Source organism: Mobula hypostoma, chromosome 21, assembly GCF_963921235.1.
Source record: "Mobula hypostoma chromosome 21, sMobHyp1.1, whole genome shotgun sequence".
In the NCBI taxonomy this organism is placed as follows: domain Eukaryota; kingdom Metazoa; phylum Chordata; class Chondrichthyes; order Myliobatiformes; family Myliobatidae; genus Mobula; species Mobula hypostoma.
In genome coordinates this window covers 18633490-18659505 of record NC_086117.1, presented here as the reverse complement: position 1 = coordinate 18659505, position 26016 = coordinate 18633490, and the positions used below count along the sequence as shown (strand labels likewise).

The 26016-nt window shown below is 42.4% G+C and overlaps 1 protein-coding gene across 1 annotated transcript in view; it reads left to right on the top strand.

The window, feature by feature from the left end:
- The window catches only part of ass1 (argininosuccinate synthase 1), a 185751-nt gene that overhangs the window by 38494 nt on the left and 121241 nt on the right, over window positions 1–26016 (top strand). The window contains exons 5-6 of the mRNA XM_063073558.1: window positions 5221–5277; window positions 6982–7056. Coding sequence (XP_062929628.1) covers window positions 5221–5277; window positions 6982–7056 — 132 coding nt within the window. The remainder of the gene's footprint in view (window positions 1–5220; window positions 5278–6981; window positions 7057–26016) is intronic.

The window sequence follows — 26016 nt, the reverse complement described above, 5'->3', positions numbered from 1 at the left end:
AACCTGTTCAAAGAGAAACATCAAACACCCATCACGCACAAAAAAGAACAGATCACGCAAACGGCAAAAAAGAGCAAATAACACACAGAGCATTAAAGATCAAACCGCAGAGCCCTTGAAACAGTCCAGGACTATTCAGTTCAGACCATAAGATCAAAAGACATAGGAGCAGAATTAGGACATTCAGCCCCTCGTCTACTCCATCATTCCATCACGGCTGATCCCAGATCCCACTCAAGCCCAAGAGTTGACAATACAATACTCCAAGTGTGGCTTGACTAGTGTCTTATAAAGGCTCAGCATTATCTCCTTGTTTTTATATTCTGTTCCCCTTGAAATAAATGCCAACATTGCATTTGCCTTCTTTACCACAGACTCAATCTGTAAATTAATCTTCTGGGAGTCTTGCACAAGGACTCCTAATTCCCTCTGCACCTCTGATGTTTGAACCTTCTCCCCATCAGATAATTAGTTCAGTAATTTAAGGATTTCTAGGCTCTTTTATGAAGGCCTGACTGTGTAAGAGCGCCCCATGTCACAGGGATGGCAAGATTTCTAGCGAGCAGTTACTTGTTGCAGCAGAGAAACTCAGTGGAAGACAGCAGCTTCCGTCACCTTCAACAGGAGGTGATTGTAGACGGCTTGTCGGCACACAGAGCAGTGGCCGACAGTTCCCAACAACGCCTGCTCTTGTGTTGCCCCCCTCGGGGTGCACAGCTTCGCCCCACTTCTCGGCACTGCGAGGTCTCGGGCAGTCCTGCCCGCACCTTGTCAGGTGCTTTGCTGCCCACTGAAGGATTACTGTCGCAATGCCGGCGGAGCACCAGCAGGGGGAGACAGTTTCCTGAAACTGGCGCTTGGTGTGTTTATAGCTCAGAGTGTTCAGACTGGAGCACCAGGAATACTTTAACAAGCAGCATTAAGCTGGGTACTTTTTCAACAGTTAACATTTGGATTTGGAAACAGGGACAAGAGAGTTATTAACCGTCTTTAATTTAGGTTCAGACTTATTTATCAGCGTACATCAAAGCCTGTGGTGAAATGTACTGTTTGCGTTAACAACCTTCACAGCCTGCGGACGTGCTGGGGGCAGCCTGTAAGTGCCGCCACACGTTCAGGCGCTGACGTAGCCCGCCCACAGTTTTGTTGCTTGTTGTGTTTTGGGTTGCTCTCCGCAGAGCACAACAAATAACAAAACAACACCAGCCAGACAAGGCCAGTTCCTCTCTACGAGCCACCCACCCACACACACACATTCTTATTGCTCTCCGCGCCTTGTGGCGCATTGGGGTGGCAACCTTGCCGTTTCTTTATTTCTTGGCGTGGGCCTGCGTGCGTGAAGTCTGTACGCGTGCATGTTCGTGGTGATGGATTTTTCGTGGCTTTTCCAGGTGCAGAGCGAGGGAGAGAGACTGTGTGGTGGGCCACTCCGCACACAGACATTTTCACAGTATCTTCCCTTTGTTTTACGAGGTCGAGTTGTGATCTCGACATTCAACCCGGCACGGATGGAAAGCGTGCTCGGGGGCGGACCCGACTGGGTTTGAACCCGGGAACCTCCGCTCCAGGGTCTGCCGCCGATGTCGTTGCACCACCAGCCGGCCTCTTGCCGTTTCATTAGCATTCGCCTGTTTGTTACGAGACTGTGTTGCCAGCTCGACGCTCAACCCAGCACGGATAGAAAGCCTGCAAGGGACTGGCCAGATTCGAACCCGGGACCATTCGCCCCACATACACAGCCCAGTTCCCCCCTCCCACCCATACACATACACAGTCCAGTTCCCCCCCTCACCCATACACATACACAGCCCAGTTCCCCCCTCTCACCCATACACATACACAGCCCAGTTCCCCCTCCCACCCATACTCATACACAGCCCAGTTCCCCCCTCCCACCCATACACATACACAGCCCAGTTCATCCCTCCCACCCATACACATACACAGCCCAGTTCATCCCTCCCACCCATTCCGCAGGTCCTGAACACGTTAAAAGGGGGGACAGGGCAATAGGATTAAGAAGACAACAGAACACAGCATGTTTTAGTACAGAGTAGAATGCTCACTGAGTGTAGTGTTCCGAGAGTGTAGGCTTTCGATACATACACAGAGCTGTTTCAAATATTTACTTGTGTAAGTAAGCTATATTTGTTTAGATTTTGTTAACTTTTATTTACAGTAGTAAGTCAGTAGCCTGAAAGTCATTCAGTTAATTAGATAACCAGCTAGATTTGGTAAATGGAAACCGTTGTCCTCCGGTTGAGAACTTGGATTATAAATCTGTGGCTTCTGCTGAAGCACATGGTGTGTACTGTCTACGGAGTGTGGACTTAGTGAACGGGACTTGTGACACACAAGCAAAAAGCAGCTTTTATATTTCAAAGAATTAAATATTCTGAAGTGAGACGGGCATGGTACGATGGTTCATGATTCGCAGTCGTCATATGTGGGAGGTGATGGAACTTGTTTCAGTTTTCCCTATTCCAGGATCTTCAGCTCAGAGATAATGAGCTGCAGCCCGAGATTCGGACTCTGCAGGGTAACAGGGAGAGGGAAATCTATATCAGCACTTCATGCCCCTTCCAATTAGCTCTGCAAATCCGGGGCAGGAGGAGTGGGACCGGGGTGAGCGCAGGCAGGGAAGTTGTGGGGATCTGGAAAATGGCTATTGCACATGCACATCGGATACAAAACGTTTGCGGTCTGTGAGACAAGCAGAGGCATTGCAGGAGGCTGTTTAAGGTGGGAGCTGATGGGTGAGGGGAACTGTGCTTGAGATGGGGATCAAATCAGTTGAGGGATGGATGCTGTTCTCTGCTTTTATTTATTGGGATACAGCGTGGAATTGGCCCTTCCGGCCCTTCGAGCTGCATCGCCCAGCAATTCTCCAAATTAATCCTAGCCTAATCACGGGACAGTTTACAATGACCAATTAACCTACCAACCAGTTCGTCATTGGACTGCGGGATGAAACCCAAGCGGTAATGGGGAGAACGTACAAACTCCTTACAGGCAGCACAGGAACCGATCTGAGATCATCAGTAGTAAAGTTTGTGTTGTCTGCCCAGGAAAGGGAGGAGAAGGGAGGCAAATGAGTCTGCAGTCTCCTTTCTTTGTTTCTGCTCTGCCTTTCTTCCCTATCAGATCCACCACTTCGTTACCTCTACTGATCACTTTATCACAATTTCCACCCTCCCTCTCGCTGCCAGTCAACCCCTCTTAACCTGGACCTGCCTAACGCTTGCCAGCTCTTGCCGTCTCTTCCCCTCGCTTCTTTATACTGGCTGTCTCCCCTCAACTCCTTCAGTCCAGACCAAAGGGTCTCGACCTGAAATATTGACTCCCCATTTCCCTCCACCAATGTCCCTCCAGCAGCTCTTCTTCTCCAGGGATAAGGGACACCTCCTTGGAGTTGCACTGGGAGGATCATGTGCCGTGTAGGACTGAGAAGGGGGTTCTACTGAGTGAGTGTGAGTAGCTTGGGTTCAGATTAAACACAAACATAATCACAGAGGTTACTGATCTCCAGATCACCACCTGAGGTGCATGCAAATGTATACTAATTTGCATAATAAGAGTCAAATGTATGCTCGAAGGTTAATGTGGGAGAGAAATTATAGACATGGGAAAAGAGAATGAGTTTCACTTAAAACAAGCTGGGGCCACTGTCCATCTTTTAACATTAGTTCTGCCAATTCAAAATCTGCTGGAATTTCCGAAAACGCACGGAGTAACATTTTAGACTTTTGGAAAATAGATTGGCAAGAAGTCAGAAGTGTTTCTTGGGTTTAAGTTAGAGGCCAACTCCAAGATTTGGTTTGAAGATATTATCTTCTATATGCTATCAGATTTTCTTTGTTGAAAATTATCATTTGTATGTTTTATTCAAATGCTTTGTTGGATGTTGTTAAAATTGCCAACGTAGTTTTCTCTCTGTACAAAGGAACCTAGACTTCTGAGGAAGAACAGTGAGTTAACCCAATGACGCAGTGATATTTCTCTGCACACCCTTTTAATGGATGACATGAATTGTTTTAAAATAAGAGGCTTCCTATCTGTATTTATGAAGAATTAAGTCATCATGTTATAGAAGTGTTAAAAGTCTTGTCATCCTTCTAACAGGGTAATAATCTATGTCAAGCTATTAATCTGCCTAGTCCCATTGACCTACACCTGGACCATAGTCCTCCATAACCATCCCATCCATGTCCTCATCATCATCATTATGTGCCATATCATATGACATCATCATTATGCGCTGTATAATATGACATCATCATTGTATGCTGTATAATATGATATGGGCCATCATAGTCTTTCCATGATTGTTCTTGGCAAATCTTTCTACTGAAGTGGTTTGCCATTGCCTTCTTCTGGACAGTGCCTTTACAAGACGGGTCACCCCAGCCATTATAAATACTCTTCAGAGATTGTCTGCCTGGCGTTAGTGGGCGCATGACCCCAACTTGTGATGTGCACCAGTTGCTCATGCGACCTTCGACCACCTGCTCCCTCGGCTTCACGTGACCCTGTTCAGGAGCTAATCAGGTGCTACACCTTGTCCAATGGTGACCTGCAGGCGAGCGGAGGGTAGGAGGGCCTTTCACCTCCTTTGGTAGAGACATATCTCCACCCCGCCACCTATATAGCTTACACCATATATATCCATACATCTATCCAAATTTCTCTTAAGTGTTGAAATCGAACACATCCACACTTCTGGACAGCTCATTCCACACTCTCACAACCCTCTGAGTGAAGAAAAAGTGCCCTCTCATGTCCCCCTAAATATTTCATCTTTCACCCTTAACCTATGACTTCTGGTTCTAGTCTCACCCAACCTCAGTGGAAGAAGCCTAAGAGGTTGGTGTAAACAAACCACAAAGACCATAAGACCATAAAACATAGCAGCAGAATTAGGCCATTCAGCCCATCAAGTCTGCTCTACCATTCCATCATGGCTGATTCATTATTCCCCCTCAACCCATTTTCCTGCCTTCTCCCTGTAATCTTTGACACCCTGACTAACTGAAAAGCTATCAAACCTTTGCTGTAAATATACTCAATGTGTTTATACAAATTCACAACAATGATGCCTCACCTAACATTTTACTTCGACACTGAGTAATTGGAGGAGCTGTTTGGTCGTTGGCAGTGGTTGCTGAATGAGTGTAAATTTGTGGTTTTCAATTTATTTAACTTCACTCGTTTCCTTTTCAGGGAAATGATCAGGTCCGGTTTGAACTGACTTGCTATGCGCTCTATCCTGAAGTTAAGGTATGAACTTTATATTTCTTGCATTAAACTTTCTGTAATTCTGCTGGAGTAAATGTTTCCCAGATGATACGGCTAACGATAATGACAGACAAGACATGCAAAATAGACTAACTGGCTTATGAAAGGGAAAAGGGGAGCAATGGGATGGCTGGGGCCTTCGTTACTGTTAAATCTGAAGAACTGTCAGTCCTTCAAGTGCTGACTGCGACTTGCAAAAATTGATATCAACTGTCCAGCTTTTTTATCAGGACACCACTGTACTTTTTGGAAGTGCATTTCTGTGTGCAATGCCTTTTATAAGGGGTAAAAAGAGCTTTTGTTTAGTCAGAGTCAGTCTTGCATGCCTAGGATTGAGTACCAGAGGACTTGGTTGGACTTTAAAGAGTGAAGAGCATGTCTTGTCTTAGTTCTCCTTCTTTTGTCTAGTTCATGGTTGAGAACTTGTTTTTTGTTACACCTTATAAGCAATGGGGCCTGGAACAGAACGAACTGGTGAGATAGACTGTCCAACCAGCATGTGATGAACTGTTCTTCTAGTTTTGCCAACTCTTCTGTTGCTCCATTGACGTTAATTTAAATGGGATGGATAATTCCATTCTGAGCCTCAAAACTAATAACCTAATAGTAGCACAAAGATCTTACAATGGGCAAATGGTTCAAGGTGGAATCTTGCTCTCATTTTAATTGACCTGATGCCAGGTACAAGATACTTTAAAAAAACAGCTTTGCTGTAATAAACCCAGGCAATATGTCAAAGTAAATGGCGCAAAGCAGTATCAAAGTAGATGAATAAAACAAAAGTAATAATGAGCCAATGCCAGACTGAGATTGAAAAAAGGAAGGAGAGACTGAATTGTATTGTTTATTGAAAACAACTTTGTTATATAGAATCATTGCTGTACCTAAAGCAGGCACACTTAAATAAATCCTTGTATATTTTCATTATAAAAAGGATAAATAATGAAAAATGGATATTTAGAATCTTTTGGAAAAAAAACACAATTAGTGACTTAGGATTTTTGATGAACCTTAATGGTTGTAGGAGAAGCCAACAATGGCCATTTCGGTTGTGGGCCAATAGCAATAAGACATCAGGTGATGCTTAAAATAGATGTTTGCTTGTGGAAAAAAAAGTAGAAATGTAGTGCTTTGGAGAATGGTGTGCTTGTTTGCAATGCAACTTGGTGGGTTCTACCAGCATAGACAGTCCAAATGTGGTTGTCTACAGTGGTCATTCCAATGCACGGTGCTCCTCAAAGGGGTTTGTATGGATTTTGGAAGAAGGGGTATAGAAATGAATTTTGCATCACTCTAGGCATCAAATGAAAGTGGTGATCATGTGGTTCCATCTGCGATAAGCATGTGTGTGAATCTAGAGCAGGGGTCCACAGATCCCTTGTTTAATGGTATTGGTCCATGGCATAAAAGAAAGGTTGGGTACCCCCTGATCTAGAAGGATGCTCTTATAGTCCAACTGCTTTCACAACTTTGCCTGTGTACATTTCTTGAGAGCTTTGAAACTTCTGCGTCTCAAAAAAAAAATCTGTAGAATTTAACGTCCCTGGTCAACTCCCTGAGTCAGAAATATTAAAATTCTCTTCTTTCCAGAGAAAGTTTTCACAGTTATTTAGTGAATTCAAAAACCCTTCTTTGCATTGATCATGTTGGATTGATTCCTTTTGTATTTTGTTCTTTTAATCACAGATCATCTCACCCTGGAGGTTACCGGAGTTTTATAATCGTTTCATGGGGCGCCACGATCTGATAGCATATGCAAAGGTTTGTTGGAACGTTTAAAGTTAAATGATTTTTCTGAAATTGCTTTTTTGATAAACTTAAAAAAAAAGCCAACTTCTGTTTGGCTGTCCTAATCTTTGCATAATTCTAGTTCCTTCCTTTGTGTAATCTGGTGCCTAATAGAAGAGGAATTAAAATAACAGTGGCATTTTTGACACATCGTATTAAGAGGGGTTTAGGGATATAAGCTTTTAGATTTAAAATGTCCAGTAGATATTGTTGCATTGTAGATGGTGTGTTCTAAACATCTGTCTCCCTCTAACTGGTACTTGGAGGGACTAGAAACTTGCCTCGTGTGGAAGGATCAAAAGGTACAGCCATAGATGTAGTTGTGTGTTTTTGACATACTTACCAAGAGTTGTGCTTTACATGGTGGCGTGGACCAACATTTAAAGCAAAATCTAAGAACATTCTGCAGACCCTCGTTTTAGTAAGTACATACCATTCAAATTCTAATATTAACACACACACAACACTGGAGGAACTCAGCAGGTCAGGCAACATCTATGGAAAGCAATTAACAGTGACTGTTTTGGGCCGAGACCCTTCTTCAGGAGTGGAAAGGAAGGGGGAAGGGATACAAGTGATGGGTGAAGACAGGTGGTTGGGGCAGAGGGTGATGAAGCAAGAAGCTGCGAGACAATTGGTGGTAAAGGGCTGAAGAAGAAGGAGACTGATAGGAGGAGCGTGGACCATGGGAGGAAGGGAAGGAAGGCGGACACCTGAGGGGGGTGATAGGCAGGTGAGGAGAAGAGAAGAGGGAAGGGAGAGAGGGACAATTTAGAGAGAAGAAGAAGCAGAAGTTAGAGAAGTCAATGTTCACGCCATCAGGTTGGAGGCTACACAGACGGAATATGAGGTTTTGCTCCTCCAACCTGAGAGTGACCTCATCGCAGCAACACATCCTCCAATTTAGAGGAAGTACATCTTGAACTTCTCCTGTTCATTGAGACTTGTGTATTTTTCTCGTGTATAGAGCAGCAGGTGATTTATAAATCTGTAATATCGGGCTGACGCTGAAAGCTTCCTTGAAGTTATTTATCAGTATGGAATCGAGAGGTCAGCGTTCTTGTATAAACACCCTCTGCTGGCCCTCTCGTTATTTTATGTAAATCGAATTGTGAGAAATGTTTGTAGCAAAAAAAACCCACTAACTGCTGCTGGAGGACCTCAGTGGGTCAAGCAGCGTCCGTGGAGTAGATGGAGAGCCAGCGATTCAGGTCGAGATCCTTCATCTGGACCAAAAGAAAGGGGGTAGATAGCCAGTACGAAGAGGCGAGGGGAAGGGTGGAGCAGGAGCTGCTGGTGTGTAAGGATTGGTTTACGCGGAGGGTAGAGTGAAAATAGCGACAGAGGCTCCGAGGTGATAGGTGGAGGCGACGGAAGGTTGCAGGTGGTTGAACCTGACAGGAAAGGAATGTAGACCGTGGAACTGAATAAAGGAAGTAGGATCGGCAGTAGGTGGGGACAGGGAGGGTCGGTGGGTGGGAACAGTCGAGGGGTAGGGGCTGAGGGGAACCACTGGAAAGTGTATGTGTGGTGGGCACATCGAGTGGGTAGAGGAGGGGGAAAGAGACTGGGTCAGAGGTGCTGGGGTGAGATTCAGTTGGATTATGAGCAGCTGGGTTGATTAGGAGGAGAGAGAAATGGGACAATGGGAAGCAGGTTACCTGAAAGTGGGAAATTCAATAGTTACCCCATTGGATTGTAGACTGCACAGGCTCATTCTACTGGCTTAAAGTCTGAAACAGCTGCTTGACTTTGTTTAAAGTTCACCTCCTTTAAGTAAAGTTACCAGCTGGAACCGTTACGTGTCCCGGTTGTTTTGGGCACCTAGCTGCCTCAGAAGTCCAGAGACACTAACTAAATCGTATATAGAATAGGTTGGACCACACTTAGTCATGGGGATTAGACATCCTTGCCTTTACAGCACTTCTTGGGAAGGAAAGATTTGGTAGATCCAAGGAGCAGAGAGTGTCTTGCTGGCGTGGGTGTCAGTGAACACAACTTGATGCCAATGCACCAAAGTCAGTGATGGATGCAGATACCATTAATACTCGGGCTAGAGAACAGTGGCACATTCCTCTAGGAGTGCTGGAGGAACTCAGCAGGTCAGGCAGCATCCGCAGAGAGGCCGGTGACAAGTGAGACCAGGTGAGGAGGAACGTGGATGAAGTAGGAACATGGGAGGTGGTCGTATGCCTGTTCTTTACCCCTCCACTGATGCTATCTGAGTTCCTCCGGCATTGTCTATGTGGTGCTCTTGTAAAGGAACAATGGTTTGAAATACAATTCTATATCTTTATGGATAAAAGTGGTTAAAGGACTCCGCAAGTGCTGGTCACCCGACTAGAAATGTTGATATAGGAAATGCACAGCCTATCACCATCGTGTAGACAAAAACACAAGTTCATGCTTTAGATACGAGCCTTTATCAGAACATGTCTGACGTATTCAGCTGGCTTTTTCTAACCTTGTTTTAAGTGATTGTCGTGCTTTTAGTTAAGTTGCACAGATCTTTGCGTAAAACTCAGTCCTTTGAGCTGACATCCTTGCAATATCATTCCTTAGATATAGCAGCCGGGCGATTTATATTATACAAATTTAGAACTATGCTTTCAATAGTTTTTACTTCATTTTAAGAACAGGAACTTACATTTAAAAAAACTTTGGATGGAGTTGGTGTGGTATAGATGGGGAAGGTGAAAATATGACTTTGCCAAATTTGATAAAACATTTTATTCACCATTTACAGTCCGTCATGGGTTATTTATTTTAGATTGGGAGAAATGAATGATATCAGAAATTCCTGTTTTTAAAATCAAGTAATTGCAGAGATGTGAATGCATAGTATCAATTAAAGTTAGCCGTTGAATATTGGTCAATAAACAACTTAGATGCTATAATTTTAGTGTACAACTTGAGGGAATTGGAAATATAATGAGAAGTATTGTGGTTTTAAATTATATTGTAGATTGATTAATTTGGCCTTTAATGTTCAAAGTACATTTATTATCACAGTATGTATACTATAGGCAACCTTGACATTCGTCTCCTCAAAGACAGTCATAAAACAAAGAAACCCAATAGAACCCATTAAAAAAGGCCATCAAACACCCAATGTGTAAAAAAAAAGAACAAATCATGCAAACAATAAAAAGTAAGGAATTAACATTGAGAACTAAAGTTCATAAAAGTGACTTCACAGCCACAAAGCCAGTCATCACTGCCGCCGATCCAGGACCCCTTTATTTGCAGACCACAGTTCAACACAGAGACAAGTAAATCTCAGTGAGCTGAACACCGCCCGGCCCTTGCCTCTGGCCCTGACACCCTGACCTTTTCAATCTGGCCCGGCTGAATTTCCAAATTCACTGAAGTTGGTAGGTAACAAGATCTTCATTGAAGTTGGTAGGTAACCGAGGTTGTCCAGGTCTTTGCTTTAACTTATGGAGTTACCGCCATCTGTGCATCAAAAGCTATCGGTACAATGATAGAATTGTCACTGCACAGAAGGAGATTATTCCGTCCACAGATTTCACACCAGTCCTGGCAGAGCAGTCTGTTCACTCCCTTTTCCTGGCTATTTTTTTCCATAGTCCTGCAATGTTTTTCTTCCGTCAAAAATCCAGTGTTTTCCCAAAAAAAAAGAAACATTTTCCACTATCCAACAGTCACTGAGTTCTGAGAATCAGAATCAGGTTTAATATCACCGGCATATGGCGTGATATTTGTTAACTTTACAGCAGCAGGACAATGCGATACGTAATAATAGAGCGAGAAAGATAACTGTGAATTACACTAAGTATTACATAGTTACACTGAATACTAAATTAAATACACTAGCTATGAAAGAGTTAAATTAAACAAGTAGTGCAAAAAAATAGGAAATTTAAAAAGAAAGTACTGAGGTAGTGTCCAAGGATTCAACATCCATTTAGGAATCGGATGGCAGAGGGGAAGAAGCTGTTCCTGAATCGCTGAGTGTGTGCCTTCAGGCTTCTGTATCTCCTACCTGATGGTAACAGTGAGAAGAGGGCATGCCCTGGGTGCTGGGGTCCTTAATGATGGACACCACCTTTTTGAGGTACGGCTCCGTGAAGATGTCCTGGATACTACGGGGGTTAGTGCCCATGATAGAGCTGACTAATTTTAAAACTCTCTGCAGCTTACTTTGATCCCCTCCATACCAGCCAGTTAGAACGTTCTCTGGATCATTGTGTACAAATAATTTGATTTCACATTTTCATTTTGCCCGCACGTTTTGAAACTTTGTTCACTGGTCCACAAATCATCCACGGGTGGGATTAGTTATTTTGAAATTACTTGTAAAGAGCTGTTAGTATTAACAGTGGGTAGAAGAGTGGTGCAGCTATTGAAGCTGGTGTCTTGCAGCTCCAGTGATCTGGATTTGATCCTGACCTTGAGTGCTGTCTGTGTGGAATTTGCATGTGCTCCGGGTTTAATCCGGCTACTTTGGTTTCCTCCCACCACTAAAAATTGCAGCTGATGGAGTTAGGTTACTGTGAATGCAAGGAGGGTAGTACTTACTTATTAACTGCCTGTGATGCCATGGGCATTTAGGGCAGAAATGAAGGTCCTCCATCTCTGTCCGTCCTTGGCCATCTTCTGTATTGTTCCCCAGGTGTGGGTCCGGCTCCTCATATCTGCCTCTTTGGTACGGCACCAAGTTGTCTTTGGTTTCCCGTGTTTCCTCGGTCCATTGTAATGCTGTCTTAATGATGGAGTTGGCCTCTCTTTTCGTCAGGTGCCCAATCCATCTCCAGCGTTTCCTCATGATGATTGTGGCCATGTTCTCTTGGTGACGCTGAAGGAGTAGGGCGTGGTTGGAGATCTTTCTTGGCCAGGACACGCAGAGGATCTTCCAGATCCTCATGGTGTGGAATGACGGCAGCTTGGCAAGGTCAACGAGGATCGCTTCGTGGTGGGTAGGATTGGCCTGTGAGCTGGGTATACATGGGTGGCCAAATGGCTTCCTCTTGCGTCACAGGGAAGTAGGATGAGGGCAGGTATATAGAGATGAAAGAGATTGGCTTTATTTGTCACATGTACGTCGAAACATACAGTGAAATGCGTCATTTGTGTCAACGACCTACATATCCCGAGGATTGTGCTGGGGGCAAGTGTCGCAATGCTTCGGGCGCCAATGTAGTGTGTCCGTGACTCACTAACCCTAACTGTTTCCCTTTGGAAACCCACACGGTCGTAGGCAAAACTTACTAAAAAACTCCTTATGGACAGCAGCTGGTACCGAGCTCTGATTGGAGATCTCTGGCACTGTAAAGCGCTGGGCTAGTCTCTACAGTGTCGTTCCACCCTTGTTATTGGAGTTGTTGACTGTGTGGAAGGGTCAATATCTTAGTCATAGAGGATGAAAGCAGGCCCTTCAGCCCATCATCTCCGTACAGACCATACATAACTGTAACTTCGTGTGCTGGATTCAGTAACTTTACAAAGTACTGTGTCTCACGTCAGGAACGCATGGGTCCGTCAGGATGCGTGAAGGAAAATGCAACCACGATAATTTTGCTCTTCCAGCATCTGTTCTTGTGACATAAATGATTTGATTTTGTGATCCATATTGCAAGTTTTCCCAGCTTTGTCATCTCTGGTATTATGAGCAAATTCGTTACTGTATCTATTGTATCTGTCTAATCAAAGCCCAATATTTAAAGCTGAGAAAATTGCATTGGAACTATAATGTAGAATAACTACACATTAGTCCAGTCCAGGCGTTGGAAGCCAAGGCCTCCCATACTTGGATTGCTGCTTCTATTCACTGAGTTGGCTGCAGTGAAACTGGCTTCATGGCTGTGGACTCACTTTCATGAACTTATGTTGTTTGCTGGCTTTTGCTTACTGCACATTGAGTATTTGGCGATCTTTTGTTTTTTAATGGCTTCGATTGGGTCTCTCTGCTCTGCGACTGCCTGTCAGGAGAGGAACCCCAAGCACGAGGACATCTGCGGATGTCGGAGGTTCAAAGCAACACCGCAGAACGTGCTGGAAAAACTTAGAAGGTCGGGCAGCATCTACAGAAAAAGGTAAACAGTTGACATTTCGGGCCGAGACGTTTGAGTCCTGAAGAAGGGTCTCGGCCCGAAATGTCAACTGTACTCTTTTTCATTGATGCAGCCTGGCCTGTTGAGTTCCTCCAGCATTTTGTGTGAGTTGACATTTCGGGCCGAGACGTTTGAGTTCTGAAGAAGGGTCTCGGCCCAAAATGTCAACTGTACTCTTTTTCATTGATGCAGCCTGGCCTGCTGAGTTCCTCCAGCATTTTGTGTGTGTTGTAATGAATCTCCAGGTTGTATATAGTGTACTTACTTTGGAACTGAATATACTTTGACTTAAGTTGGCTGATTTTGGTACAAACTGAAATGCAGTGAGCCTGTTGGTTGTAACTCTGACCCACATTGTCCGAGGCTGGTAGATTTTTGTGCCATTAATAGAACTGCCACAGTATTCTCGATGCAAGCATTAGAAAGCCCTCCACATGCAAAGAGATGCTACAATGATGTCTGTTTAATGTTTGCGTAAACCTAAATTAATAGTTATTTCTTGCAGTGCTAAGCTGTTTTAACATTTTAATAACTTCTCATGGTGCTAGTTGAGCTGGTGTGTAAACAATTAACTTGCTTGTTTAGTCTAGTAGGTTATTAACAAATAACCAACGAAATCGTCACCATACAGTCGCAGTTTACACAAGAGGTAATTATTTACTGATGTTAAAAGTACTGCAAGGTCAACGTGCTTGCAGTAACGGCTGAGAACCACAAGAGGGCAGACAAGGCTTTAAAGAGAACATGAAGCTTGTACAAGAAATAGAAATGTCAGTGCTGTGATTTCCCTCCACCGCAGATTACATTCCTGTAATCACCACTTAAATCTTCAGTAATCATTTTAAATAGCACACCCATCTTATTCATGATATCTGTTACATAAAATCATGAGTAGAACTGTCAACAGTGGAGATTTTGGCTGCAGTGACGGTTAGCAGCTCTTATAGATAATAATATCTGAATTCATCAATATTTTCCTGTCTTCCTGTATTTCTTTCTTGACGCCAGGGAAACCGTTCAGTGCCATCTGTGGGCCTGGAAAATTAGATGTTCTTGGTTCTTGCCCTTCAATTTGCATTCAGCAAACACATAACATAAACTTCACAGTTCAACTGGCCTCTATGCTCTCGATTAAAAGGGACAGAGCCAACCATATTATTTTTGTCATTTCAGAAAGACCTCATGAGCATCCTCTTGGTTTATCTGTTTGCTTATATCCATGATTCAAAAGAAAACACTTCAGGGAGAGTGATTTAATGTAACTTTAGTCTATTAAAATCTCCGTTTAACCAAATGTTCTCTGTTGCTTTTAACTTTAATTGTGTTATTAGTGATTCATTACTACAAATCTATAAATCAGTGGTCACTGAGTTACAGAAATGTACAGACTTTCTGTTTATTGCCCACACATGGAGCAATTATACTTTAGGTCAACTTGTATATTGTGCATAATTACTACCTCTTCATTATGGAAAAGAATTAAGCCAAATGTAATTTGTGCTCTTGTATCAAATTTTAACATTCTATGGCAAGTCTTCCAGTCAGCTCTTTATGACTTGCCTAGCATTGCAGTAACTGAAATTGCACAAAGAATGTTTTCATTTACAATAATGTTGCATATATGTTTTTAACTGTAGCCTCGCCCTCCACCTATTTAAAGTGTTCTATATAAGTTGTTTAATTTCCTCTAAATGAATAGCAGGAAGACTGAAGCATTTGTCTTTTGGTTCTCCCTGCAAACTTCGTTCAGACTGCCGGCAACCTCTCTTTCTTGGTCACTTGCCTCAGGCTGAACGGGACTTCTCACAACCTTGGTCATATTTGATCCTGCGATGACCTTCTGACCACATAGCTGCTCCATCACAAGGCCACCTGCTTCCATTTCATAAAAGTCACCCAACTCCGTCTCAGCTCGTTCGCTGTCGAAGCTTTGCTGCCTCTGTAGTTGATCATTCAACTGCTCTTCTGGGCTGGGTGACATTTTCTGCTCTGCATAAGCTAGAAAGTCTCAAATTCTGTTACCTCAATCTTAATTTGCACTGATTCCCATTCATCTGCTATCTCTATACTTACTGGTCAATATAGGCTCCCAGTCCAGCAGGGTTCTAATCCACGTTTTCCAATTCTCCATGGCCTTGTGTCTGTAACCTTTGTAGCCTTCAGTGATCTGGTCTCTGCACTTTTCTCGGTCTGGCCTTGGGCAGTCCTGATTTTATTTGCTCTACTTCATCTGCCTAGACTCTGGACTTTTAAAGCATCACTGAAACTCTCAATATCCCCACATCAAAAGAAGCTCCTGAAAATGTGCTACTTGGTCTACACTTTGAGTCAACTGACCCGGGTGTTGGGCCTTGGGTGTTCTTTTTAACTCCTGTGAAGTGTCTTGAATGTTTTAATATGCATGCTAATCTGTGATTTGTTTTGGAATGTAACAAATATAGAATATTTAATTTCCCAGTCTGTGCACTGACATTGGAAATACTGAGTGGGTGCACTGGAATGTTTTGGCACTGAAGTTTAGGCAATCAAAAGTAACTTCAAGGCTGGGATTTCAGTTTATTATTATAAAGTGTTCATCCTTTGGTTCTCTTATTTAGCAACTGTAGCCTTCAGTTTGTGCATTTCATTGTAATAATTCCTTGTGTATCCATCCCCCCATAACTTGCCATCAACCATGAGAGATCTATGATTGGATTATAGATTGTAATTCATTCCAAACTCTACATTATTCTATGACTATTTATGTAGATTTATTTTGTATATTAATTGTAATTACTTTTGTATATTCATTACTCCATTTCTTAACAGCCTGTTTATTTTAACTTGGCAAAATTTTCAAACTCTTCAGGCTTTTAGTCGTAGTGTTTTACAGTTTGGAAGTGAAATATTTGGTTTATGTTGGATAATTGAAATGATTTTTCTCTAAGTGTTTCATATTGTACCTTTGTGAATTAATTCACACACAGTGGATTCCAGTTGACTGGGACACCTCAGAACCAGTACATTTTGATCCAATTAAGCGGCTGCCCCAATTTGCCGAAGTTTCATGGAAATGGTTTAAAAAAGAAACTATGTTTAACTGAGCAACAAATTATGTATTTAATTGAAATACAGAATAAATTAGAACACTACAAATACTGCTACTGTACTATAAAACCTAATGGTTATTGACGAAGGAATTCATTCAGTGTATGCTGCCATGTTCTTTTATTGATTGTAAGTGAACAAAATCAGCGCAGACACCTTGTGTAGATAATGAACTACCTTCATCGCCTTCCTGCATAGAGTATTGTCAAAAATCACTGCTTTTTAATTCAGCGTCAGTCAGTCCAAATGAATAACATAACACAAGCATACGCAACTGACGCCATTTAAAAACTGTTTGCTCTGAGCGCAGTGTAGTGTCTAATGGCTAAATGAGTGCACACAATTAACACTAGTGAGAAACTGTTGCATCCTCCAAATCTTCATTTTTATTGTAACATTCAAAATGATTGTCGATACCTTAAAATTCTTTGTAGTTCCTAACTTGCTGAAGTAGGGAAATCGTTTCATCTTCACTCCTAGATGTTTCTCACATCTCCAAGACTGAATGGTTGAAACCACTGTGAGCAAAACAGTTCTGAATTGTCTTACTGCTTATTTCTTGCCAATGATCAGTGACATAAATCACCGCTTTTTGGACACAAACACATGCCACTGATACTATTTAAAAACTTCACTCTAAGCACAGTGTAGTTTAATGGTTACCAAAGTGCATGCAACTGATACTAGTTAGAAACTGTGCGGCAACAGCCTCCAGTCCCAGTTAAGAGGCATAATGTCCCAAATAAACAAAGGAAATCCCATCTATTTTCTTGACTAGCTTTTGTTCTTTCAGAGTTGTCCCAAATAAGCAGTTTAGCTAATGGTCCGATTAACTGCGTGGGGAACTAGTTAATGTGGTTGCAAATTACAGGGGTAAGTCATGCTGGGTCAGCTGAAGGATATGACATTAATCTTTGTTGTATGGTGAATGCAATTGTGGGTTCAAGTTTACTTAAAAGAAAGAGGATTAACTAAGCTGAAATGGTGGATATTAGATTGCTAATGCATCCAAAGGAAGAATCATAGTGTGAGTATAGAGCATCAAATTCACAGAGCTGAAGTGGACAGACCAGAGAACCAATGGGAATTGTTACGTACCCCGTAACTGGGTTGCCAAACCAGCAGAAATGGACCACTAGTTGGAGTCTGGATTACTAGAAATTAATAAAGTTTTATTAAAGAAATAAGCAACACAGTATTCTAATCATAAGGATATAAATGCAACAGGTTAGCAATGATAAAACACACATGTACACAGAACTAGGGTAATAGGAGTCAACCAAGCTCTATCGCAGTCTAGGGGTAAAATGATCAGTCTCAAGTGACGCAGAGTTCAGTTCAGCTTAGTACAATTCGCAGTAATCGCTGTTGTGCCGTTGGAGAGAGAAAGAGAATGCAAATTTTGATTCAAACAGACCTTTGATGTTCTTTGCAGTTAGCTTTCGGGCGAACCCTTTTTATGGCTTTTCTGGTCACCGACTGTGACCCCTCCGTTCCGGGTACAACCGTTCTTCCGCGGTGAACCTGGCACCCAGGCAAGGGCGGACACACACACCAGGTTCCCACCGATCGTACCCTTTTCACTCTGTGCGTCTATGGTTGGTTCCCTCGAACCAGACCTCCAATGCCCACCAACTTCTGGGGGCACACCACTCTCCCAGGGTCTCGTTATCTCGTGATTTCATGGTGTGTGTCGTGCCTTAGCGAGCCAGTTCCTTTTATCCCCCTGCTGAGGTATCGCCTGTCCATCAAACTTCAAACAGTTCAGGTTCAAAGCAATCGGTCTGTCAATATCTGAAAAGTGTTTCTTTCTCATTAATCTCTCTCTTCTCTCTTATTAGCATTTTGAATGTTTCTCCATTGTCTCCCTTGTGTCTCTCTCATTAGCATCAATCTTCTGATAACTTGGTTTTTCGTCACAGAATATAAAGCAGAAGTTGATAGGTTCTTGATGGGTCAGGGTGTCAAAGGTTACAGGGAGAAGGGAGGAGACTGGGGTTGACAGGGATAATAAATCAGCCATGATGGAATGGTGAAACAGACTTAATGGGCCGAGTGGCCTACTTCTGCTTCTATGCCTTATGATTTTACGGTCTAATTTGTTCCAGGCTGAAAGTTTGCACTTCTTGTTTAATTTATTGCTTGCTTAAAAAAAAAATCCGGGTTTTGCTTCACTTGTGCTGTTTCTGTTGCATCTGTTGAATGACTCTGTTCTTCTTTTAGTGTGACATTCCTGATTGTGGACCAAATGTCAACAGATTGCGACAGCAAGTTTCGTGAGGGCTCTCATTAGTAGCTGATTAGTAACATTCAGAGGATGCCAGCTACAAGGGAGTCAGCTGCAGAAAGCAATTTGTGTGTGTTGTTGTAGAGAGCTAGATGTGGTTCAATTGAAGATAGTGATTACTGATACATGAGAAAGGGTCAAATGAAAAGCTTGGCTCAATCAAATCCACTTCTTTTATAGACGTGTATCAGTATTCCCTCATAGAGTTCTTCAGTGACATTCTAACTTGTTCAGAATCAACAGAGTTGTTACACTTGAGATGATTAGTTGGTGGAAGACAAAACAAAGGGGCAAACATGTGATTAGAGATTGGTACTAAAATGAGAAAAAACATAGAAGAAATATGAAGAATAACTCTTTTCCTAAGAGTTTGTAGATGTTGAATGGATCGTGTGATATTAAAAGTGAGGTCTGTAGATTTGTGTTGAGTAAGGGCATAGAAGAAAAAATGGCTTAAAGTGTAAATCTACAGAGTTTGTATTGAGAGCATCCTGAGCAGCTGCATCACTGCCTGGTTCGGGAATTGCACCATCTCGGATCGCAAGACCCTGCAGCAGATAGTGAGGTCAGCTGAGAAGATCATCGGGGTCTCTCTTCCCGCCATGACAGACACTTACACCACACGCTGCATCCGTAAAGCAAACAGCATTGTGAAGGACCCCACGCACCCCTCATACAAACTCTTCTCCCTCCTGCCATCTGGAAAAAGGCACCGAAGCATTCGGGCTCTCACGACCAGACTATGTAACAGTTTCTTCCCCCAAGCCATCAGACTCCTCAGTACCCGGAGCCTGGACTGACACCAACCTACTGCCCTCTACTGTGCCTATTGTCTTGTTTATTATTTATTGTAATGCCTGCACTGTTTTGTGCACTTTATGCAGTCCTGGGTAGGCCTGTAGTCTAGTGTAGTTTTGTGTTGTTTTACGTAGTTCAGTGTAGTTTTTGTATTGTTCATGTAGCACCATAGTCCTGAAAAACATTGTCTCATTTTTACTGTGTACTGTACCAGCAGTTATGGTCGAAATGACAATAAAAAGTGACTTGACTTACTGCCCATTGCGTCACTGGCATTGAGGGCAGCAATGAAGGTCCTCCGTCTCTGGAGGAGTTCAGGACTTCCTTCATCGTCTCAGCAGCTTCCTCTCAGTTTTCACCGCTGTCAGTCACGCAAGTCCCGGGTGGAGACTCAGGAATACTGTCGCCCTCAGGTCAAAGGGTTCTTCGTTGCTGTTTCCGTAACAATTTTGTTTGTCCAGTCAGGATTGTTGGCCCTGAGCTGAACCCCCAAACCTGGAGGACTGGTGGACCACTCCCAGTCTGGCCTTTACCCTGTGACCTGTTTGGCGTGGGTGACCCTACCAAGAGCCAAAGCATAAAGCCCTGACTCTGGTAATTCAGAATCAGGTTTGTTATCACCGACATATGTCATGAAATCTGATGCTTTGTGGCAGCAGTACAGTAAATAAATTACTATATGTTACAGTAAGAAATATTTAGAAAGTAGTGCAAAAAGAGAACAAAGTAATCGTGGAAATAGCCTTGAAGTTCTTCCTATAAATGTGAGCCCAGCTGTTTAATCTCAGGGAAGGTACAGCTAACCTCCACATAACATTTTGAAGGTAAATTGTAAATTGGCTAAAACCCAAACCACTGTGCATCCTAGTAACCTCTATTAATCTGACATACTGCCTTGGATTCTGTGTTGTTACTAGGTGCTAATTCCCACTGAGCAGAGCATGGTGATTATTCCAAATCTAGCAGGACCTAACTGAGAATTTGGGTCTTCTTTGGGAAGAAGTATTATTAATCCTCTGGGTTGGGGTCAGATTGAGCTCACCTAGGTTTTTATAAATACGAACATAAGAGTAGGAGTAGGAGTAGGCCATCTGGCCCGTCGAGCCTGCTCCACCATTCAATAAGATCATGGCTGATCTGCCCACGGACTCATCTCCACCCACCTGCCTTTTCCCCATAACCCTTCATTCCCCTACTGTGCAAAAATCTATCCAACCTTGTCTTAAATATATTTACTGAGGTAGCCTCCACTGCTTCATTGGGCAGAGAATTCCACAGATTCACCACTCTCTGGGTGAAACAATTCCTCCTCATCTCTGTCCTAAATCTACTTCGCCAGATCTTGATGCTATGAGTGTGCGAAAGTTCAGGACTCCACTTAAATCCATGCACGGGCAGCTTGAATTTTCACTATTAACAAGTTAGTCAGAGGCTGGCTGTATGAGGGCCCTGCAGTACTGGGTTATGTGGGCTGAATGACCAGGCCATGCTTCTGGATAGCAATGGTGAGTTAAATCTTCAGGTTGGATTTCATTTCGGATTGGCCACAGTTTGGGTTGGGATTCTGTCGATGTGTTTCCAAACGCTGGTCAAGCTTCATTGAATGAGGGCATGTGTTTAAGCTGAGGGGGTGGGGAGATGTGAGGGACGAGTTTTTACACAGAACGTGGTGGGCGTCTGGAATGTGCTGCCTGGGTGGTGGTGGGGGTGGAAACATTAGGGACTTCTGTACCGTGACTGTGGAGAGCATTCTAACTGGCTGCATCACCTTCTGGTGTGTTGGTTTGGGGCGGGGGGAGGTGGGAGTGATGGGGTGGTCACTGCACCGGATGGAAATGAGCCGCAGAAAGCTTTCGCTCAGTCAGCTCCCATCGTGGGCACTAGTCTCCCCAATATTCAGAACATCTTTAAGGAGCAAAAAGTCATCCATCATTAAGGGCCCCCATCACCCAGGACATGCCCCCCTTCTCATCACTACCTTCAGGGAGGAGGTACAAGAGCCTGAAGGGACACCACGCAGAAATAGCTTTGTCTCCTCTGCCGTCGGATTTCTCAATGGACAATGAACACTACCTCACTCCTTTTTCTCTTTCTATTTTTGCACTTCTTATTTAACTATAGGTATATTTTCCGAAATTAACAGTTTTTATTATCATGTATTACAGTGTACTGCTGCCACAAAACAACAAGTTTCACAACGTATGCCGATGATATTAAACCTGATTCTGATTGAGACGTTTATGTCAGGAATGTCAGGAAATTGGAAGGATATGGACATGGTGTAGGCAGAAGAGATTAGTTAGTTGGCCATTTAATTACTAACTTAATTGGTTTGGCATAACACAGTGGGTCAAAGGGCCTGTGCTATCCCTGTTCTATGAATGAGATTTCCTACCTGTTAGTATAAAGCAAAAATAATGATTAAAAAACAGCTGAGGTTTCTACTTCAGCTTGCTGAAAATAAATGATAATCATTGATGTGATTGTGCCTGGCCATTAGTTTACTTTTCTATTTTCTACCTTGCTACATGGAGTATAGCTTCACAATGGGGACTTGGTCACTACTCCCTGGGTCAGCAAATGCTGGCAGGCTTGATCATGAGAATTACAACTCAGGACGATTGTACAGTCATACAGTGGCCACTTCGTCAAGTACCTCGGGAACCTAATAAGGTGGCCAGTAAGTGTATGTTTGTGGTCTTCTGCTGCTGTAGCCCATCCGCTTCAAGGTTTGATGTGTGTCTAGAGAGGCCCTTCTGCACACTACTGTTGTAATGTGTGATTATTTGAGTTACCGTCACCTTCCTGTCAACTTCAACCAGTCTGGCCGTTCTCCTCTGACAAGGTGTTTCTGCCCACAGGACTTCTGCTCATTGGATTTTTTTTTTGTTTTTCACACCATTCTCTGTAAATTCTAGAGACTGTTGTGTGTAAAAATCCCAGGAGATGAACAGTTTCTGAGATACTCAAACTACCCCATCTGGCACCGGCAATCATTCCTTGGTCAAAGTCACTTAGATCACATTTCCTCCCCATTCTGATGTTTGGTCTGAACAACAACTGAACCTCTTGACCATGTCTGCATGCTCTTATGCATTGAGTTGCTGCCACATGATTGGCTGATTAGATATTTGCATTAACAACCAGGTGTACCGCTGTACCTAATAAAGTGGCCACTGAGTGCAAATTCTCTTCATGACAAGGCTTGCGGAAGTACAGATTGAAATCAATGTGTAGTTCCCAAGAGGAGTTGCTAGAAGATTCTGAGTTAATTCCCTTCTTTGCGTTTAGTGGATCTGGACTCCAATTAGCTGTTTCTTCAAAACCTGACCTTGAGTGTAATGATTCTGTAAAAATCTTTGCAATCTATTAAGTAAGAATCAATCAACATTTAATCCTTCCCGTGTTTTCAAGGAAAGAAAATATTCTTCAAAACTTGCATTTAGGTATTTAGGAACTATGAAAGATTACTAAGGAATTATAAAAGATCACACTCCATTTTCCAAATTCTCGAAGATTTTCATGTCAATATATAAATACACTAGAGTAGAAAATTAATGGCTGTGCATGTGATTTAAATAATTATTGCTTGACTAAACTGCCAGAAATGTGGTTTGATCTGCCACTACAGTATTTACTTTCTTATTTGCTAAGGATGTCATGATGTTATGACATCTTAAATTATACTGTATGTTTTTCTTTTCTATCTAGTTATGGGAGAGTTGTCGGTGATATTACAGTAAATGTGGCAGTGATTTATTTTGTCTGCTCTATACAAGTGTTGAAGAGAGAATTGCGTTCGCGTTAGTACTTCATTCAATACACACAAAATGCTGGAGGAACCCAGCAAGTCAGGCAACTCAGCAAGTACCTCCAGCTTTTTGTGTGAGTTGCTCAAGATTTCCAGCATCTGCAGAACCCTTCTGTTCATTATTCCCCTGCAAGGAATGGGGGTAGCCAGCTGGAAAAAATTGTCCGGAATTCAGCTGGCCAGTGGTGTAGTGGCATCAGCACGAGACTTTGAGACAAGTGGTCCCGGGTTCAAATCCGGCCGGCTCCTTGCTGCTCTCCATCCATCGAGCTAGCAGCTTGGCCTCAAACAAAAACAGACAAGTGCTAAGGAAACGGAAAAAATGGTGCCTGATGTGCCACAAGGTGCAAAAAGCAACAGATTGAACAGCAACTATTGTCCTTAAATGCCCAGTTGAAAGACTTAGGTATATTCACTGGCTCCTAGATTGAAAATCACAAGGAGCACCCCCCTCCTCCCGGATCTCCAACCTGGGGATTTGATCCCCATTCCAAATATGGTAATGAGGTTGATGAACAAATTTATTTTGAGATAAAGCACAGAACAGGCCCTTCCCCTAGCCTAATCAGAAGACAGTTTACAATGACCAGTTAATCTGCTAATTTTTGGACTGCGGAAGCACCTAGAGGAAACACACACACACACACACACACACACACACACACACACACACACACAACATACAAACCTTTGTTTCATATAGAGGACGCTGGAATTGAACTCCAAACTTTAATTCCCCGCCCCCCCCCCACCTGAGTTGTAATAATCTCATACTAACTGCTACGCCCAAATGCCTGAATGAGGTTTTCCTAGATTACCAATAACCAATGACCCGGATCTGGGTTGTACCCTCCAAATATCCGGACCTGCCTCTCGGTTTTTATGCACTAACTTACTTCCCATTTGTCTATTTTCTATTTATGATTTATAATTTAAATTTTTAATATTTACTATCGATTTGTAATCCAGGGAGCGGGAAGCGCAGAATCAAATATCACTGTGATGATTGTACATTCCAGTATCAATAAAGTATAAAGTATAACTTATAGGTGATCAGTTCAAAGTAAATTTATTATCAAAGTTGATTTATGTTACCATATACAATCTTGAGATTCATTTTCTTGCAGGCATTTACAGGGATAAAATGAAATAGAATAGAATTTATGAAAAACTATACATAAATATACAAAGAACTAATGGATGATAGAAGACAAGCTACAAGTAAAAACATGTTCTGAGGACAATTTCAAGAGGAAAGACTTGGAGCTATACTCCTTTTACATTTTAGGCTAGTAAGTTCAATTCAATATGCAGGTTATTGTATGTTGGAAAGATACATTTTAGGTGTTTGCTTGCAGCAATATGACACAAAAATCATAATAACATTCTTCAGAATAAAATATGGACTTGGAATGCAAAGGACTCATGTTAGCACCAAATTATAGTGAAAATGTTGCATAGCCCTTTGAGAGACTTTCATTGCCTGTAGATATTTGAATGGCCTTTGCACAGCAAGTTGCTGTCAGCCAACTATTCATAAAGAACAGGTTCCTGTACCTGACACCTAAAACCTGTGTGAACGGCCCTCGCAATTGTACTTCTTCAATCATTCATGTGGGGAAAAAAAGCAAAGCCTAAATCAATCTGTTAGAATTTGAAATCCTAACATATAAATTGAATTAGTAGAGGAGAGATGGACTGATTAGAAAGATGAGAGGGAAAAAAGTATTTTTAAAAGAAATCTGTATTTATAAAATCTAGAATAAAATAGCACATTTGTAATTTGTGGCACAGTAACATAGTGGTTAGCACAACGCTTTACAGTACCAGCAACCCACGTTCAGTTCCTGCTGCTGCCCATAAGGAGTTTGTACGTTTTCCCCGTGGCTGAGTGGGTTTCCTCCGGGTGCTCTGGTTTCCTCCCACAATCGAAGGATGTACCAGTTGGTAGGTTAGTTGGTCATTGTAAATTGTCCCCGAATTAGGTTAGGATTAAATCGGGGGTCGCTGGGTGGCAGGGCGCGAAGGACTGGAGGGCATATTTTGCACTGTATCTCAATCAGTAGATAAATAGACTCTAATCTACTGTACCGGGCGGAACGTGTTCCAGCATTTTTTGTTTTTACTTCATCCAGACATTAATGAATGTATCCTATGGAGCCAGACTAACAGTACGCAGGAAAGCTGCTCAATGTCGGTCGTTGACATTTTCCGTGTTAGTAGTTTAAATTTTAAGTTTTCCCCAATAATTCCAAAATGCTCAACAATTTCATAAAAAAATTCAATTGTGGATTTTGCGTTTCATTAGTGTCTGTTGATGAAACTGCAATATATTTGACTTTGATAAATTAGACTCGAGTGTGCTTTGGAGCACTGTGGCATAATGGTTTACGGTATACAGCCAAAGCCAGAGGTCTGGAGGAGTGAGTAAGCACCTCACCTCGACAGCTGGGAAATTTAAATTCCAGATTTATTTAACTTTTAACAAGCCTACAAGTCACTTTCATTGAAATAATCACGGAATTACTGAATTTTTGTAAATGCATAACTATTTCACTCTGTCCTTCAGTGACGATCATCTGCTGCCTTTCCTCAGAATGTCCCGTACATAACTCCAGTCCATCACCAAGGATAATTCACGATTTTTCCTCTTAACGCAGGATACTAAATGCAGTCTTACCAGCAACATCCACAGCCTGTGAACCGAATCAAGGGCAAATCTCAGAAACCAATTTTAATTTAATTTAGAAATATAAATTCTCTTTTTATTTATAAAAGATGGAGTTTAATATTACTCAATTTTAAATTGTAGTTTTGTTCTTATTGAAATGTCAAATGCCAATGTCATGTATAGTCAGGTTACCTCTTTGTTAATA